The following is a 19,162-nucleotide window of genomic DNA, read 5'->3' as shown; positions in this document are numbered from 1 at the left end:
CTGGCATGTTCTTGACCTAAAAACATTGGCCCAAAGCTGGTTTCCATGTTGAACCACCTGTACAACTGACCAGCTGAGTCAAGGTTTATCAAGACACACTTTTGCTGACGCAGAAATCTGTTGAGTTTAAGACACCTGTGGCCAGTGAGAATAACAAATAATACTGGAAATGTGTCACCTTCCTGAGGTCAGCCTCAGCTCCAGGCTCCAATGATGCTCTGACCAACCCTATCAAAGTTCCAAATTCTCCACTCCTCGTAATAGTGGGAATAACGATCGGAAGCTGGTATATTTTTAAGCTGGTAACTGGTTTGCTTTCTAGCCAAGAAAGAGTTATGAGGGCAAAAGACTGAAATGTAGAGAAAACTATGCACTGGGAATGCCCTCTCCTCCTGCACCAACATCAGAAGGCGACAGGGAGGGTGCAAGATGTTCTGCTTCCCTTTGTATTTGAAAAGATTGAGATCTGTGTTATTTGTAAGAGAGAAAACAATACGTGACATGAACCAGCACAACCTCCATCCTAGTGAGGAAGCTGGCCTCTCCAGGAAAGGACTTTCTTATCTCAGGATATAACTGAAATCAGGCCTCCAAGGCTGGCTGCTCTCAGAGCAGTGATTTAGGCGTCTACCGGGTAATACCCTGCTTGGTTTAAAATCCGGCATTGGAATTAGGTTTAATTCTAAATACATGGCTCAAGCACCAAGTGTTTTGAGGTTAAGACGCGACATTCCCAGCTTTAAAGTTCGCCTGAGAGTTATTGCTTGATGTTGTAAATGGACTTAAGGACTGTAGGAGATGGTTTTTCATTTCAGCCCTGATACAGTAAGCCACTTAAACACTTGCTTATGTCACACTGAAATAAAAGGGACTTATAGACACAGCTATGTGCTTTGCTAGATCAGAATGCTTGTGCTGAGCACTGTTTAGAGGAAGCATCAGAAATAACCTGTGCAGATGTCCCCGGGTGATGCTGGAGCCCGAGCAAGACTGGAAAGAGCTGCGTGGAGGAAGCAAGGAGCCCCTGGGCAGGCCAGGAACTCTTTTATCAGCTCTCAAGACAAAACAGGGAAGTCACCAGGTCACTCAGCCTTTAGTTTGTCTTAATTTCTATCCCATCGCTCCCCATTGACATCCACACAATGGCTGGGTCGTGCCTTTCATGGTGTGACACCACAGCTGACAACGTCCCAGCCCCACTTCTCAAGGAGGGCTCTTGCTTTCTAATTGCTGAGGCTGATTCTTCCCTCTCCTGACAAATGGCTGTTTGCAGAACTGATCGCAACACTTGAAGCAGCCCCTCTTAAACACATCCTCTGCAGATCCCCCTTGCTATGGGTAATATCAAGCTCTTCCAAGGGACGGCAGTGCTCCCTTCCTGCAGGATAGGGGAGGCTGTGAAGAGCTCTATCTGTAACCATGGTTTCAGCTATTTCATCTCTATTCCTTAGTCCATGGGTGAGGACATTGATTTTTCAAGGGGTGGGATTAAGAGGCTTTCAGGGAAAGCCAAAGGCCTTGCACATAATACGTTCCTCCAGTCCTACCAAACCTGTGGGAGATGCTGCATCATTGTTGACCTATATTTTCTGGCTATTCAATCCACCTATGGATTGTGCATGTATTTCACAGAGCCTCAGAGCACTTCCATAACAGGGAGACACACTTCCTTAGAAGGCAAAGTCCGGTTATACATCAGCCATCAGCTACTTCTTTTTGCATTGCTATTATCCACATCTACAGCATCTTTCCTGGGTCCATCTTTTCAGCTCCAATGTTCCACTTGCCACCAAATTCCCTTGAAAGGGGACCTGAAAAGGATATTCCTGTTTCCTTGAATATGCAACATCTTCATTCTCCTACAGTACTGCCAGCAGGCAGCAGATGCTTGAGGATATGGGTGGGATACTCTTGCTAGGGAAAAATCTTAACAGCTAACCTCTTCTGTTCCAGAGCACCAAATAGCCTTTCCAATCTGAAATCATCATATTAACAAAATTGAATGGCAGAAGTGGTGTCTAATGGGTTCCTCCACATTGTAGTGAGAAACACTGCTATTTAAGTCTTGGCTTATTCCAGAAAGCTCAGGCCATGGTATGTACTCTGTTGCTGACCTTTACAGACAGGGCAGGCTTTATAGACCTTTTTCCTTATGCATGGAGCCTTGTGTCAAATTAAAACAATTTTTCTCCCTCTTGAGAATAACATTACAAATCAGACTTCCCATTGTTGGTTGAGGAAAGACTCATGGAAATAAATGGTAGAAATAAGCACTGTATTCAGAAGCAGCAGTTTATCCTGAGCATCTCCCCATCCTTAGAACTCCAAGCCACCAAGGCTCAGGTGGAAGCCGGCTTGCCTGAATATGGCTCATTCTGGTGAAGAGTCACCATCACTATAATTTATTAGGTGCAGACCAGCAACTGAGGCGGATGCTCTGTGAACACACAGCACAAGAAACAACGATAGTCCATTCCTTCAGGATATTGAGAAGTAGGACAGGAGATGACATGCAGGCATGCAAAGAGGCATGGTCAGTGCAAGACCAGCAAAGTGTAGTACTGCCACATGCACTAAGTAAACTGTGCAGACATCAAACCCACACCGCTTTTCCTCCCTTTGTGTCCCCCCTACAAGCTTAGGAGTTGCCAGGATGAGAAGGCAGTAAGAAGCAGTCAAGTAGGAGCAGATGTTTAATCTAATAGTTCACTGGAATCAATGCGCTGTTACCTCTCCCTATCTGCTTTCAGTGGGTCTGTCCAAACCCAGGCAAAGCAACACAGGTTTTTGTGCATTCAGCACAGTGATTGCCTCCTATACAGGCAGTGAGCACTTACTTAGGAAATATTCTGCCTCCAATTACCATTTCTGATTTGAGTCATGGAAGAATACACCATAGTCCTCTATTCCTGCAGTCACCAGCTAATGAAATGTGTTGCAGATATTTATAGGACTGTCATTGTAAACAGCATTTGCATTTGATGCCTTTGAGTTATTCAGTGTGACAGTGCTTTCACCAGGAGGGATTTTTGGTATTGAAAGGGAAAGGTTCCCTTCGGAGCTGTTTCCTCCCATCGCCTTCTCTGTTTGTGTTGGATGGAGCAGTTCTGTGGGCAGCTGCTGATAATTCAGTGATGAAGTGACAGGCACATGGGGATAAGCTGAGCACGGTGTGGGTTTTTGGGCTGTGTCACAGAGAGTTTATAGGATTCTCTGAGACAATTTTACAGCAAAGATGGATAGGAAGGAGGGCAGTCATGCCACAGATTAAAACAACTGCCAGCAGACCTTCCCTAGGAAACCCATTGTGTAAATATTTGGGTAGGAGCCTCGAAAGAGATTTAGTTTTGTGATAAAGGTAACTAAAACGTCCTTTCCTTGAGAAAAAACATCTACAATTCATAAGATTCCATGAGTAACCACAAGAGAGGCTTGCTTTCTGTAGCATCCCTGTATTAGATAGAACAAGCATGTATGTCATGTATTGTCACTGATGTCCCACAAAGGAGGTCAGCACCAGTTTTCCCATCCTCAAGAGCCAAAGAGCAGAGAAAGCAAGCATGCCTTGCTCATACACACAAACACACTGCTCCAGATCTATGTGCCTTACAAGCACTTACAAGCACTGTCTGTGTTTGTGTATTGAAGATATATTATCCATAGTCTTTACACACTCGTATACAAACGACAGAGCTGTTTGAACACACTTGTGTTGAGCTCTTCAGGCGCTCAGGGTCACGCTGCTGTGCAGGCACCGAAAGAAGTGGCAGATTTGTCAGAAAAATGTGAGGATCTGAGCTGTTTTGGGAAAAAAAGAATAAAATCTGTTCTGTATTTCGGTGCATAATCTCCATCTGAGTTCGTGATGAGTCTGGCCCATGAAGTGCACGTGGCCCATATTCATACCCGGCGTGTGCAGCTCCCTGCCATATGAACTGTTAGCACTCAGGAGTGTGTAACACAGTCCCACCTCTTCACACGCCCTGAGAAGCATGGGGAATTTGCGGGATTGATGTGGATACAGCATCCCGGCTGAGCAAGCAGCAGGCGTAACTGTGGAGCTCACCTACGAACTGTCTTAACTTGAAATGTCTGAAAATTCTCTCTGCTTTGAGTATCAAGGGCATCTAAACTGGTAGTTTGAAATAGACACTACTGGTAGTTTGAAATAGACACTTGACTTTATACTTTCTGGATCTAGGGTGGAGGGCTCTTGCCCTCCAGAAGGAAACTGGGAGGCTGTTTTTGTAAAGGAAAAACCCCTCATTGAGCTCATAGTGAAACCCAGGACTTGATCAAGAGCAAACTCCCTTGCTTCTCTGCCATGCCAAGTGTCCTTCTGTCAACAGCTCTGCTCAACCATTGCTTCTTGTCTCTTTGCTATGATTTTGCTTTTCCATGGTGAAGCAAAGCCATGCTTTGTGCCTGTTAGTTATCAGTTCCCCCTCCATTAGTTCCCCTCATGGAAGGAGGTGATCTTGCCAGTCTACTCTGCTCTCATGAGACCTCACTTGGAGTATTGTGCACAGTTCTGAAGTCCTCAACATAAAAAGGACATGGAGCTGTTGGAACAAGTCCAGAGGAGGCCATGAGGATGATCAGGGGACTGGAGCACCTCCTGTATGAAGACAGGCTGAGAAAGTTGGGGCTGTTCAGCCTGGAGAAGAGAAGGCTGCGCGGAGACCTCATAGCAGCCTTCCAGTATCTGAAGGGGGCCTATAGGGATGCTGGAGAGGGACTCTTCATTAGGGACTGTAGTGACAGGATAAGGGGTAACGGGTTCAAACTTAAACAGGGGAAGTTTAGATTGGATATAAGGAAGAAGTTCTTTATTGTAAGGGTGGTAAGTCACTGGAATGGGTTGCCCAAGGAAGCTGTGAATGCTTCATCCCTGGCAGTGTTCAAGACCAGGTTGGACAGAGCCTTGGGTGATGCGGTTTAGTGTGAGGTGTCCCTGCCCATGGCAGGGGGGTGGGAACTGGATAATCTTAAGGTCCTTTCCAACCCTAAATATTCTATGACTCTACTATCCTTCTGTGGGTAGTAGCCTTCAGAGAGGAGAATCTTGATTCATCACTTGTAGTCATCCTCCCTCCAAACTCTGGTGCTGCTCAGCTCATGTTTAGTGACCTTTTGCTCCCATGTTCCCATTTATAGTGCTTTGGTGTTGATTTCCCTTCTCTGGTTACATAGGGAAGCAGAAGGGTTCCCTGACTCATTGCCCAAGAGCTGGCCACAGCCCCATCCATACTAGAGCAGCAGATAGCACAGATCAGCCAATGTGCAAAGCAGCATCTTTCACCAAGACAGACTGGGCTAAATCAGTTCCTTCTCACTGTGCTTTGAAACCTTCCCATTTCTTGCTCTGACAAACCAGCAGAGTTTGTATTGGTCTGATGATGCAAAAAAGCACAGTGTGGGCTGCAAACACCTGGTGGAATAATAAAACAGAAAGGAGGGAGGGCAGGACCATCCATATTTTAGCTTATATCAAGCAGGAAGTTGTCTTCTATCGTCTTTTCTCTTTCAAAGCATCATTTGTTTGTAAGGGAAGTGAAAAGTCCCATACATTGTGGTCCCATACATCTCCAGCCACATACATTGTGGTCTGAGCTTCTAGCTATCAGCAAAGACAAAATCAGAAGTTCCTTCACTGTGTTGCTACCTGGGGTTGGGAGGAGGGGCCAGTGTTGGGTCTATTTCTCCCCACCAAGGCTTTCCATCTCCTGCAGCAGCTCTTCACCCTCTCTTGTGCAGAAAAGACTAGGTAGAAGCAGCCTGCAGGCCACCAACTGGGGTCATTGGCCTGTAGCATGAGCCTTCAAACCATTGAGAGGCACAGCAATGAGGTGGCAATAAAGAAGTGCAGTACACACCTTGCTGTGTGCTCATACACTACCTCACCAGACTATGAACACGACTGTGGTCTTTGACAGCCACGTTGCTGATGAACAGAACTGCTGGGGACAAGCTGATGTGAAAGCAGTGTGCTTTCACTCCTCTTCTGCAGGTGATGTTCATGAAATCCCTTGCAATCAGGCAACCATCATGTGCTGCATTTCAGAGCTTCACTTTATTCAGATATGTTATGTTACCAGCTGTTTGCATCTGGGATTTCTTTAAGCACTGAAAGCACTACGGGGATATGAAACTATGGGTTGGGAAAGAGTAGAAAACCAAAGAAGCTCCACACAGCTTTGCCAAAACACTAAAGCACAAAGCCAAACACCTCAGTAAATATTCCCTCTTCCTCTTTTCACCTTCTTTTATTCTTATTTCAACTGTTATATCAACTTATTTCAATAGATGGGGCATAATACGTGCAAGCCGGACTGTGTTTCCATCCCTGACATCATGTGTTACCACCACAATAAACTCACTGCTTTATCTCTTGCCTTGAGTAAACTCATATTAAAACTGGAACATCACTGTATAACGATCATCTTGGGGATGCAACAGATATGTGACAGTAAGAGGATGGAGAGATGCTGAAGCAGAGCTCAGACACTCGGACTTTTATCTGTTGGGGAAGCCCAGCAAGCTTGTGGTTCCCTGTCCCCATGCTATCACGAGCCATATAACTCTTAGTCCAAGTGGGTCAAACCATTGCAAAGCCCTTCCGTGAGCCCCTGGAGCAGCTTTACAGCTGAACTGAAAGCTGTTTAACACAGACTTCATGGAAAAAATCTCACTCACCAAGCAATACACATTATGAGAAGCCATATTTTGCATAGCATTACTTACCGGATGAAACCCTTGTAGCAAGATAATTTATTGCCATGGTGGTAACTGGATGACATTTATGAGTAGCCTTGTTTTATAAGGCTTTTCTTCGGCTGCAGTGCCAGGGCTCCAGTTGTGCTCATGGAAAACGAGAAGGGAAGCAATTTTATTTAGCGTACATTATCCTCCAGTGGCATGCTGGTGTGAATAACAACGGGGATAAAGTCTGCTTGGATTGCATGGGATTGTGCATTCCAGGATTGTAACTTTGGAGTGAGTTGAAGGGAAAAGCTTATTTTGACTGAAGTTGTCTCATAATAAACTCCGTATCTCGCATGGCCAGCTTGAGGCTCAACAGAGGTTTTGGCACATCTGAATTTTTGCTATGGGGAAGAGGCCAGGGCCAGGGTAAGACTCGGTCTGTCCTGGTTCCAGGAAAGGGAGAGATGGATATGGGACAGAGCTAGGAAGAAGGACAGGAGCACCCAGGAGAGCTGAGGGGTGACAGGGCAAAGGTGATGCTGCTGGAGATGGTCAATGTTGCAGATACCATGGCAATGGCTCTTGAATGGGTGAAGTTGATGGGCACCAAACACCGCAAGGATGCCAGCACATCCAGCCCCATTAGTCCACAGGAGCGGGTGATTTTTAACCCACAGAGCTAAAGCAGAAAGCTGAGCTGTCCTCAGCTAACCCCCTGAGCCCACATCTCTGCAAAGGCGGCTTTGCACTGGGGGCTTAGCTCATCTGGCGCTGGTGGGGAGAGGTGATGTGTGAGGGCAGAAATGCAGTGCTGTGGCAGCCACATCCTCAGCAGCCTGTACTCCCCCTGCCAGGCTACTGTGGACCCTCTGCTCCACTCTGGTGATGCTTTAGGACTCGCCATGGCAAAAAAATACCATTAAATGAAGCTGGGGATCCCTGCAGTGCTCAGGGAAATGCCTTGGCTGGAGAGTGGTGGGGCTGAGCCATACTGTGGGGCTGGGTCCATTCTGCTGTGGATCCAGACATGTGTGAATGTCATGGGGCAAGCCCACAGCAGGGGGGCTGCCTGCGTGCTGCCTAAGTCATGCTGAAGAAGGGATTTCCAAAAGCCAAAGAGGCTTAGGCAGCCCATATCCCATTAGCAGATAGTGGGATTGTGCCTGTGCACTCTGAAGGGCTTTGCAGGGCTGAGTTGGGATCTGTAACTGCAAAGCAAAGTTGCTCCTTCCCTTACAGTGCTCTCTTCAAGAAGAGAGCCAGGAAAGGGCTCAAGCAACTGTAAAGGAGCTTCCTCAGGCCACAGCTCATTTATTTCTTAGCACCCAATCTACAGGAGCTTGGAAGTCTCATAAAAGTCTTCTATACCGAAAAGCTTTATAGGTATTATTTGTTAACTCTTGTAATAAACTATACCTGTATGGAAGCACTTTTGCACCAGTATCGTGATAAATAGGACACCCCAAGTAGGACAAGCCCATTTTGGGATTCAAAGCCAAAGGAGCAGCTGGTGCAACCCCAGGGAGCACTGTCAGCATGGCCTTTGCTTGCTTTGCACTACCTTGAATCACGGCTGTTGAGGGGCTTGGGGACACTTGCCTGGGTGTTTCCTCTCCTGGCCAAGATCCTCTGTGAAGCCAGAGGCTGTGGTACAAAATGCTGGGGACCTTCTGCAAACAGACCCATTTTCCACACTGGAGCAACCTCCTCCTGGCAGCCGCTCCATGACAGCTACCAGGGTGGCTTTCTTTTCCTCTTCCAGCCTTTTCTTTCCCCAGGGCCAAAAGAAGGGGGATTAATGAAAGGAAAAAGCCCAAAACCAGAACACAAACCACAGACTGAAAGCGCTGGGGTTAATGAAAGGCTCCACGTGCTGGGCTGGAAAGCCGAGCGCCCTGACATACATGTCTCTTCTCTCTTGCAGATGACGGAGGGCCGCAGATGCCAAGTGCACCTCCTCGATGACAGGAAGCTGGAGCTGCTCGTTCAGGTATTAACTGCACGTTTCTCCACGCAATGGTGTGCTGCGGCTGCATGTTCTTTCTGTGGTGGGGAGAGAAAAGGGTTTTCAACTGCTTTTCTTGGCAACTTCAAGCTGTGATTGCCTTTGGAGCTCAGGGAAGCTGCACTAGTGCTGGGTGGGAAGGATCTGCAAAGATATATCTGTGGGAAGGGCTAATTCAGGACATATTTCACTTTGTCCTGTGCCAAAAGCTGTCCCAGTCACTGTCAGTGGGGTAGAAAAGCAGTTTTGGTCATTTCTGACACTGTTACTATATCAGTTAGCTATTTTTTGAGACGTTGCTTAGCTTTGAGAAATGCATTGCTTAAAATACCTCCAGAAACTCTTTCCTGTGAGGGTGGTGAGGGGCTGGCACAGGGTGCCAGAGAAGCTGTGGCTGCCCCATCCCTGGCAGCCTTCAAGGCCAGGCTGGACACAGGGGCTTGGAGCAACCTGCTCCAGTGGAAGGTGTCCCTGCCTGTGGCAGGAGATTGGAATTGGAGGAGCTTTAAGGTCCCTTCCAGACTAAACCATTCTATGATTTATTTCTGTCTTCTTTCCTTGCCACCCTAAATTGCAGGGTATGATGCCAGGCTCCATGTCAGAGGCGGTGGCCAGGAGCACAGCCAGCAGAAGGGGCTGCAGTGCAGGTGCCATAGTCAGGCATTGCTTGGGACACTAATCATAAAATCATGTGTCGAACACAAATATACTTTAACATAAGTCTGTGCTCCATCTGCCTTACTTTTTATTAAAGAAAAGCACAAAGGAAAACTAGGAGAGATGGGAGTTGTGCTGGCTGTGTGACGATGGGCTGATGCACCAGTACCATTCTCCGCTTCTCCTGATAGAATCAAATGTGCTTAACAGCAGAAATAAGTCTGTGTCTTTCTTGATAGAGCCATAGACTGTTTTCAGTTGGAAAGGACCTTAAAGATCATCCAGTTTTCTAGTTTTTTGCCGGTTTTGGCTCATGTCTCCAAGACCACCAAAGGGTTAATAGCAAGAATGACAGGAATGTCTTTCCTTTTACTAGCGCTGCCTGCCAGCTACAGGCAGCCCAAGAAGCAGGAAATGAAACTTCCCAAAGCGCCCAAATCCCCCGGCTGGGAGGGGGGCAGGATCCTTCCCAGCACAGGCAGACCTGAATGGGGATTGCTGGAGGCGACTTCAATCACCGGAAGCACGTTTTCAGCTTTGCTTTCTGGGAAGTTGCTTAAAAACACCATTAACGAATGTTAATGGTAATGTTTTTTCATGTCCACAGTCACTGAGGAGGTGAAATCCCTCAGCTTGTTGTGACAGTGCAGTCAGGATAGCCATGAATGAGTGGCTGTTCCAGCCAGGTCTGGAAAGAGAACAGCTAGATCAAGATGAGTAATTAAAACCAAACACCATACCAATGGTCTCTGCACCGTGAGCATCCCTGCACCCACCTCACTGATGCTCAGCAGTTGCCTGGGGGAAGATCAGCCACCTTCATCGCAAGACCGCAGCACTTGGGTTCCTATTTCATATAAATGACTTTTTAATTCTTCTTAATTCGATTAAAAATGAATGGGCTCTTGGAGAACAGCTCTGCTAAAGCACTTCTCACAGTATTAATAATCACAGTTTAAAATATACTGCAGGAAATCTGCCCTGTCCATCCTGCTTACTCTAGGGTTTTATCAACACAAAAAAAAACAAACCACAGTGAAGATAACAGTTGAGGAGGCTGGTTTGGGAAGCTCCATATCCACTTCTGAGTGGGCAGAAGCAGTATCATGTGATATTATGGGGTTTTAAGTGTTTGATCACACCTTTGAAGGGAATTTCTCCTAATCAATAAAGACAGTGGATTGCTCTGTAAATCACACTAACTAGTTTGCAAGTGACCCACGGCTGAATTTTATTTGTACAATAAATTGTTTTTGCTGTTTGCAAGTAACGTATGAATGGGGAAAGACAGGAGGGCTGCTTATGAAAAATTCATGCCCAGGAAAAGCAGTAACCTCTTTTGCATGTAGCTTGACCTAGATCTCCGAGTACCACCATGCCCGTATGTGTACAGCATTGTCCACTGAGGCATCTCAGGTGCCTTTCTGGTTAAATGAGGCTTTTCAGTGCTGTTAAGTAGCTTCTGCTCAGGGAAATAGTAAATAAATCACTTTTGGGTGGAGCAGCCAACAGAGGAAGAGGATGTTTGGATTCAAGTATGTCTCTAATATCAATACTCTTTGTAGACCTGGGCACAATGCTTTGCTTTGCCTGCATCTAAAGTATGGGCAAAGCCACCAGCTTTGGGGTGATCCTAGGGCTGCTCTGCCCAGGGTCCTCAATCAACCAGCCTCCCTCCGGGAGCAACGTGCACTTTGCTAGGGGAAATCTCACCAAGTGACCTGTATTGTTTGCAACTTGTGGTGAGATTTCAGATAAAAGTTGCTTTGTAAGTTCTGAGAACTGCTATTCTTATTATTGCCTTATCTCATAGCTGAACTGGATAAGAAGCTGTAAATAAAAAGTTCATCCAGCTCTGAGCTTCTGGCTGTCACTTCAAAGCTGTGTTTTCCTGTGGGTACCTTGCCACAGGCTGAAATAGAAGGGTGATTTGCTGCTTTATGCCATAAAAGAGGTTCCTCCATAGCTGCATTAGGCCTTAGCATCTAGACCTGCATTGGCTTGAGTCCCCTGGGAGCAGAGCTCTTTAACTCTCATGTCAAATTTCACCTTTCCCACCAACCTAAACCTTTCTTGGAAGCTTTTCCACAGCTGATTTATCACTCCAGGAAAGACTGCTGGGAATCAGCAGAACTGATTTCTCTGCCATGGGTGAGATCAAAATAACATCCTAACCTGGATCTGGCTTTACGCTGCCTTGCAGCTCTTGTGTGTGTGTGTGTGATATCAAGTGCTCTGCTTAAAGAAGGGTTCAGGGCTCCTGCTGCTGTGCTGTGGTGTGGAAAAGAACAGCAGAAGAAGCTGGGTCTGATCAAAGGAGGGAGACTGGTAGAGCTGCCTTGAACGGATGCAGGAGAGCTCCTGGAGCATCTTGAAACTGCTTTAGGCCAGTGTCTCTGGGGAGCTGAAATGATTTCCTCTCCTGCTGCCTCCCGTGCTGCTGGGCAGAAACAGATGCATCTGGGAATGATCATGGTGTTTGCAAAAAGCAGTGTGTTAAGCGAATGCACTCCCCTTTTTGTCTTCAAATTAGCTGTGATCAGGCTCAGGGGTTTATGAATACGCCATTCGAAACATATCCATTGGGGGTAATGAGGACCATACCTCGGGCTGCAGGAGGACAGCAAGTGGTAACTGTGCTCCTGTGGTTGTTCATAGGAGTCAGCCTTGGCAGACCAGATTGAAATGCTTCGACACCACAAATTCTTTCCCACAACTACAAAGACCCCTCGGATTGGCCTCACAGCTATTGCGAGTGGGACCCCACACACACATGTGTTTTATTTGCATTACTGAGCCCCAAAAGTAAGACTTTGGCTCAGAGGCAGCATTTATAACCCCTTTGAATGCTGGCTTGCTTTGGTGTTGGCACATAACACAAGGGCTTGGAGTTACCACCACCAGGAAAGTGATCCTGGGTTTAGTCAATCAAAGGGTCTTGACTAAAGTCTCTTCCTCCCAAGTTGAGCAACTGCAGAGTGGTAGAGCAGCAGCTAAGGAAAAGCAGAAACACAGGCTTTGCGGATGAAAGCAAGCCCTCCCCAGTGTGTTTTGTCAGATAAATGCTGAAATTTAGAAGGACTAATCATAAATGGAGACAGAGGAGGATCATATGGAAATCTCTTCCTGAGGGTCTGAAACCCAAAGCGTGTTTGACTTGGGATTAGGAAGAAGAGTTGCATTTGGTATGTGTTTCATTTGATAAATGCCTGTTGACAATCTGGGGTGTGTGGCAAGTTTACATAGGATATTCCTTTGACAGCTTTTTCTTTCTGAGCAGGAGCAGAACTGGATCTTCTTACAACCTGTTTTTTTTCCCCTGTTTCTGTTTGATGCATGTTTAGTTTCTAACACAGTTTGGCTTTATCCAGCTAATCCTTTTCAGCAAGCAAGTCCCTTCTCTTGCTTCTGGAAAATGGATTTACCCACATTCCCCACTCTCAGCTTCTCTATCTGTTATATTATTTCCCGCTGTATCACTTGTCGGCTGCACATGAAAGATTTGCATTGCTTTACTTAAAGACTTTTGCATAACTGGCAATTCGTTCCTTTTCATGTGGGTTCTTATGAACAGGGCTTCTTTCCGGGCTGGCTGAATCAGGAGGCCTGGATCGCTCCTGGTGCCGGTTATCTGGCAGCAGCTCCAGCAACTGTCATCCAAAAGTGTTAAGCCTCCTAATTCCTTCTCTCTGGAAAAGTTATTGCAGAAAAAGAGCTCATCTGAGGCTCGTAGCAGAGCTGCCTGTGGGGTCTGGAGGGCTCTGAAATTTCATCATAGGAAATAACTGGGCTTTTCGTTTCTAACCTTCTCCCTGAAGACCACGAGTTCAATTTGGAGATAATAGGGAGAGATGAGGAGTCAGCACCACACTTATATTTGGGTGGTTAACCCACCTGTATGTCCATGTTGCCACTTCTTAAGCAACTCTTGCTATCAAGCGGCTCAGGGCAAGCTAGGTAAGCTTGCGACCTTTGTATTTCCCAGCTGCCATGCAAGTGCATCCAAACCCACAATCACAGAATAAACTGGGTTGGGAAAGACTTTTGAGATTATCAAGTCCAACCATTACCCCAGCACTGCCAAGGCCACCAGTAACCCATGGCACTGAGGGCCTCAGCTACACGGTGTGTGAGCACTTGCAGGGATGGTGACACTGCCCTGGGCAGCCTGTTCCAGTGCCTGACTGCCCTTGCAGTTAAGAAATTCTTCCTCATCTCCATCTAAACCTGCCCTGGTGCACCTTGAGGCCGTTTCCTCTTGTCCCGTCCCTTGTTCCTTGGGAGCAGAGCCCAGCGCCCTCCTGGCTCCATCCTCGTCTCAGGCAGTTGTAGGGAGCGATGTCCCCCCAAGCTTTCTCTTCTCCAGACTGAACCCCCCAGATCCCTCAGCCGTTCCCCATCACACTTGTGCTCCAGGCCCTGCACCAGCTCCGTTGCCCTTCTCTGGCCCCGCTCCAGCACCTCAGTGTCTCTCTTGTAGTGAGGGGCCCAGAGCTGAACACAGGATTCAAGGTGCGGCCTCACTGTGCTCACTACAGGGGGGTGCATGTGTGTATGGGGGGTGCATGGGGGTGCATGGTGCATACAGCCAAAATGAATGGGATGTGCAGAATACCTTTTTCCAACCTTTTCACAGCATGCGCCAGCTCTGCTTTGCGTGGATCAGGATTCCTTCAGTTCAGGAGCCCAGCACTCCAGTGTGTCTGGCATGTTTCAGCATTTCACCCCAGGAACCTCCTCCAAGCCAGGCTGGGAGATACCAGGCTGGTGAGGTGCTTCCTAGACTGGTGCCTTACTGTCACACAGATGGCTGTAACCAGGGTGGCTGTTCTGGTGGAGATGCTCAGTTTAGACTTCACCAATGTCCCTTGCTCCTCCAGGCTCAGCCCCACTGGGGCCAAGCTGAGTATGCTGTCCTGGGGATGACACAGCGTCTTTTGAAGAGCAGTAACTCCACTAAGTGGGGTTTTCTCTGTGTTTTCTTGTTGCCTCATCTTTCTATGCCAATAAACGGGATGGTTACCTGGGCTAGCACAGTGGAAAAACTGCAGAGGTTCCCCTTAGAATGGCACCTGCCTGCCATCAGGGAGAAGCTGTCTAACTTTGGACACAGGTTTTGCATGTGGACCACAGCAGGACCACAGCACTATATCCCATGCTGGGGATAAGCAAGCCCCAGGATTGAATCAGCCTCCCCTGGGAAGTCACAAAACTTGCAGAAAAATAGGGTTGAGCCCTGCTCTGTTGCCAAAACTGGGGATCCCTTTAAAGGCACCAGCTCCAGGGCTGATGCAGACATGAAGCTGGGCAGCCCTGACCGTAAATGGAGATGTTTAGGTGCCAGTAGTTGTCCTTTCGTGTGGGGAGGCAGCTCTGTTCCTCCCTGCAGTGCCTGCAGGCTCTGAGCCAAGAGCACTTTAAACATCTCAGCAGCAGCAGCAGCCATCAGTGCTGGGCTGGGAGCAAGCAAGCAAAGGGTGAGTACTACCTTTACAGGGCTGTGTATAGTGCATGTTCTATAGGGCAGGTCCCATAACCCTATAGGATGGACTGGTGATGATGCCCTCAGTGAGTGCCCAAGGAAGAGTCCCTGCTCTTACCACCCAGCCTCTCCATACTTGCAATGAAGCAGCTTTGTCTTAATTCAAGGCCTCAGCATTAGCTTGACAACTTTCATCTGAGTGGCTTTGTAGATTGTGGGTTGGTGTGTTGCTGCTCTCCAAAAAGACAAAAAGCATGTTTTCTGTAGGGCAGAGAAACAACTGGAGACCAGGCTGAGCTCAAGTGGGTTTTCTGATAGGAATCTGTCAGGATTCAGGCCCTTGCACTGAGAAAATGGGCAAAAATTGGACTTGGTCTGTAATTTAAAATGGGCTGGAGCTGAAGGGGTGCTCAGATCTGCCTTCTGGAAAGGAGGCTTTATTTTCCCTAACTGCAATGTCACGACTCCGGTGTAAGTCTGATTTCAGAAACAAACCCTGATTTACTACAACAAGAATGAGACCAGTCCAGCTCAGCAAAGCAGAATTTGGAAAATTACAAGGTAGATCTTTTAACATCTTTGGCATTAAAGATTACTGAGATTCACAGCTTTGGATCAGCTTGGAAGCCATAGGAGGTGGGATTTACATTACCAGAACAAACCATGCAACTGCCCCTCCACAGCCTGGGGCTCCTGGAAGATGAACAGTGTGAAGCCATCTCCCTCCTGCAGGAAAGGCTCCTCCTGGCCTCTTAGTGCTCCTCAGGTCCCCATTTAAGAGTTTTGATCATTTTGAGCATGGCTGCAAATGGGACAAATGTACATCTGTGTTTGGTCACCAGGAGATGGAGGAGAGATTGCTCAGCAAAAAGGGAGGTGGGAGCCCAGAGTGGCAATCCCTGTCTGTGCTCTCCCTGAACAACCAGTGAGCGATGAGTCAAGAGCTTCTCTGCTGAAAAGTTAGCTCTTTACCAACCTTAGGAAAATACATCTAGCATTGCTCCAAGGGGAATAGGGTGCTGGGAGCATTGTTGGCTTTCCCAGTCAGCACAGCTCCTGCAGAAAAAGCTGCTGCACAATACCCACCTCTTGTCTTAGACAAGGTAAATGAGCAATAGACCAGGAGAGCCAGGTCTGCTCCCAAACCCAGCCTTCCAGCCTGCAATGGATGACTCTGTTGAGCTGCTTTGCAGAGCCTCACAAACTAATCCCCTCAAAAAGCATCCACCAGTGGCCATCTGTGGCCTACAGAGCATCTGGTGTCAGGCTGGAGGTTCATTTCTCAGCTTGGGTTCCAATAAACCCAGAAGTCCACAGAAGTCAAGCCTGGAGGGGAGAGTGTTTGCTGGGAGATGGAAGAGCATAGGGGCAGAAGAGAAAGAAATCTGATGCACAGAGGTAGAGAATATAAAATCCAGTTTAAGAGCCAGAGGGATGTCAGGCAGGGTGAAGGTCCAAAGCAGATCCACTCAATTATGAGGACAAAACTGAAGGGATTTGGGACAGGAGGTGAAATGAGCATCTCAGAAGGGGATCCTGAGCTGGGCTCAGAAACTAGGGATGGAAGAGCCTCTGCTTGGCTCCATCAAAGCCAAAATGGTGGTGCTGGCCCTACGAGGTTAATTCAAGCTAACCTCAGGTGTGCTGGGTGCTCCAGGTCCCCTGAGCTCAGCATTGATGACCATAATGCTCAGTGAGGATAGACACAGCTACAAACAGCACTCAAGAAATAGACTTGCTGGAGGAGAACATACTCTAAGGCCAGATACCAGCATGGCAGGCTGCGTAGAGCAAGAGTGAGATTCACCAGGAGCAAGACCTGAAGAAGTGCAGTAGGGCACACAGCTCCAGGGCAGGAATAGATCATCCATCAACCCAGATGGACAGGGAGCATGGAGAGCCTCCAAATGATCTGCTATGAAGTGAAGGTCGATGTGGTTAAGCAGCTCTAGAGAAAGGAAAGACAAGACTCGAGGTTAATGAAACCCAGCAGGGATAGCTCAGTCCCTCCAGATTTGCTCCTCAGCTGCCTGTGGGTCAGCACAGGCATGGGAGGAGCATTAGCAGAAGATGGGACAGATGGAGGCAGGGGGCAATAGATGCCAGGAGCAAAGTGACCCTGGAAGATGAGGCAGGTCAGGGCTGACCTTGCCTATGGCAGAGAGGTATTTCTGTGCTAGGAGGAGGTTAACTCGAGAGGAGGATGCTTCCCTGGCACAATAACACTGCACATTCCCCTCTTTCTGAGCTGCTTGCTGGATTCTGAACAGAGCTGAGAGCAGGTTTCTTCCTTTCATGCCCTAAGACCCCGGTAACCAAACCTTGCACATCTATCAGATACCGCATTAAGAGCCTCGGGGAACAGGATCTCACAGCAAAGTGCCTTGTAAGAGAATAAACAAGGAGTGGCAATCATGTTACTCCATGGAATGAAACAAAGGTGTGATTTCCAAGGGCCTGCGTAATCAATATCGCTATTATCAGTCTTCCTGAATAAATTGTATTTAAACTAATACAGGCTGGGGAGCTATCCATGAGCTTTCAGGAGAGAGATAAGCTGAGGACATATGTTTATTCATGCCGCCTATGCTGAGAACTGGATATTCTTTGCAGCTGGCCAGATGTGGGTGAAGATATTCAGTATCTTGTTTCCGTTTGTTCTGCTAAAATTCGTCAAATATCCTTAATTTTGAGCACATGGAGCTTTTCAAACTTGTGGGGGGAGCTGGTCACAGTCCCAGTAAAACATCTGGTGATGGGAGAAAGCTCTTTCCAATGAGTTAACTCCTAGAGTTTTGCAGAGCATCAGCAATTTAAACTGTCCTGGTGGCCTCCTACCACATCCACCAGTACAGGAATGGCACATCCATCATCTAATGGCTCTGTTACAGAGAAAATCTCTTACTCACAATTACATGGGAGAAATTCAGAAATTCACTATTATTTCTGCCCAGCTCAGCTGCTCCCTGGCCTCAGTGGAGCTTTTGTTCATGCTGGACCAACCTGCTAGTGGCTGTGAAATACATCGTTGTATCCATGAGATGCTGCTGCAGCCATGGATAACCAAACATCCCCCACCTTCACGTCCCTCTTCCTAAGGCAACAGCAGGGCTCATCCATGGGGCACCACCCAGCACAAAGATGGAAATAAATGAGATTTAGCAGCAGGATGATGAGGCTGAAATACACAGAGCTCCATCTGCTCTCTGCTACTGCTCCTTCATGGTAGAGCAGCCCTTGCACTGGTGCCACATCCCATCCCTCACCTCCACCTCTGGCTGCCCTGAGCGCTCGCCTGATTTGCTCCATGACAGTGGTGAGATTCATCTCATTTAACTCAAGGCATGTGCAGTGTGGGTGTCTGTGCCTGAGCTATGCTTTTACAGCCAATGGAAAGAGGGGGGCACTTGTAGGGCACAGCTGAGCTCATCCTCAAATGGGTCATCTGAAATAAGTCATGCCCCTTTCTCTCCTTGATTGCCAAAGGACTCTGCAATTAGCTCTTGAGTAGGTGTTCACATTGCAGAGGGTGATGTGTGGTCAGATCAGTCCTGCTTCAGCTCCTCCTTTCATGTCCTGCAGGCTGTGCAAGAAACCCAAATGATAAATTTGGGTAAGAAAGTGCTAAAAGTGGCCCAGGGCAGAAGCTGTCTCTTGGAAGGCAGCAGAAATAGAAATAGAAAATTATTTTTATAGCATGGTCTGAGCAAGCAATTTTGGAAAATAATAACGTATGTACCAGATGATTTTAGGAGATATTGAACAGTTTGGAAGCCTGTAGCTCAGAAGACATTATAAGCAAGGCAGCAGAGCTGATCCGTTTTCAAGCCAAGGTGAAAAATGTGCATTTCCAATCCGAGCCAGCATTTCAGGATGGAGCATTTCGCCTTATTGCTTCCATCAGACTGCACAGTACAAATACTAGGTTGATAGTGAATGAGAGATGCCAAGCTTTATTGTCTAAGCTACATTGCTCAGCTTATAGAAAATTGGTTTATATTCCCTTTCCTTTCAGCCACAAGTGAATGCAGCTTGGACAAAAGTTTTCAACTTCCAGCCAAAAGCCTCTTCCTTCAGCATGGCACATTCCTTCAGCCTTGGCCACGGGTGAGGCTCCTAGGCTCAGGGGTATGGCATGCAGTGAGCAAAAAAGGATCTTAAACTGTTACCATCTCACTAGAAAAAGGTTTCATTTCCCTTTCCCTTGCTGCAGGTAACCAAAAGTGGCAGCTGGCTGTGGCTGCATGGTGTCAGGTTGGAATGGTTTGCCCTCAGTGATGCATTGGACTGGTTAGTCACAAAGACACGGATTT

At 47.4% G+C, this 19,162-nt stretch overlaps 1 protein-coding gene across 6 annotated transcripts in view; it reads left to right on the top strand.

The window, feature by feature from the left end:
• Window positions 1–19,162, top strand: part of FRMD4A (FERM domain containing 4A) — a 380,055-nt gene that overhangs the window by 235,800 nt on the left and 125,093 nt on the right. For all 6 annotated transcript variants that reach the window (XM_061467212.1, XM_061467215.1, XM_061467216.1 and 3 more), the window contains one exon: window positions 8,630–8,695. In XM_061467212.1, coding sequence (XP_061323196.1) covers window positions 8,630–8,695 — 66 coding nt within the window. The remainder of the gene's footprint in view (window positions 1–8,629; window positions 8,696–19,162) is intronic.

This window comes from Pezoporus flaviventris, unplaced genomic scaffold, assembly GCF_033815535.1.
Source record: "Pezoporus flaviventris isolate CSIRO_AGI_PZ_B2104156 unplaced genomic scaffold, CSIRO_AGI_Pfla_v1 ptg000045l, whole genome shotgun sequence".
Classification (NCBI taxonomy): domain Eukaryota; kingdom Metazoa; phylum Chordata; class Aves; order Psittaciformes; family Psittacidae; genus Pezoporus; species Pezoporus flaviventris.
Note: the sequence above shows the minus strand (reverse complement) of the source record. Positions and strands in the feature narration are given on the sequence as shown.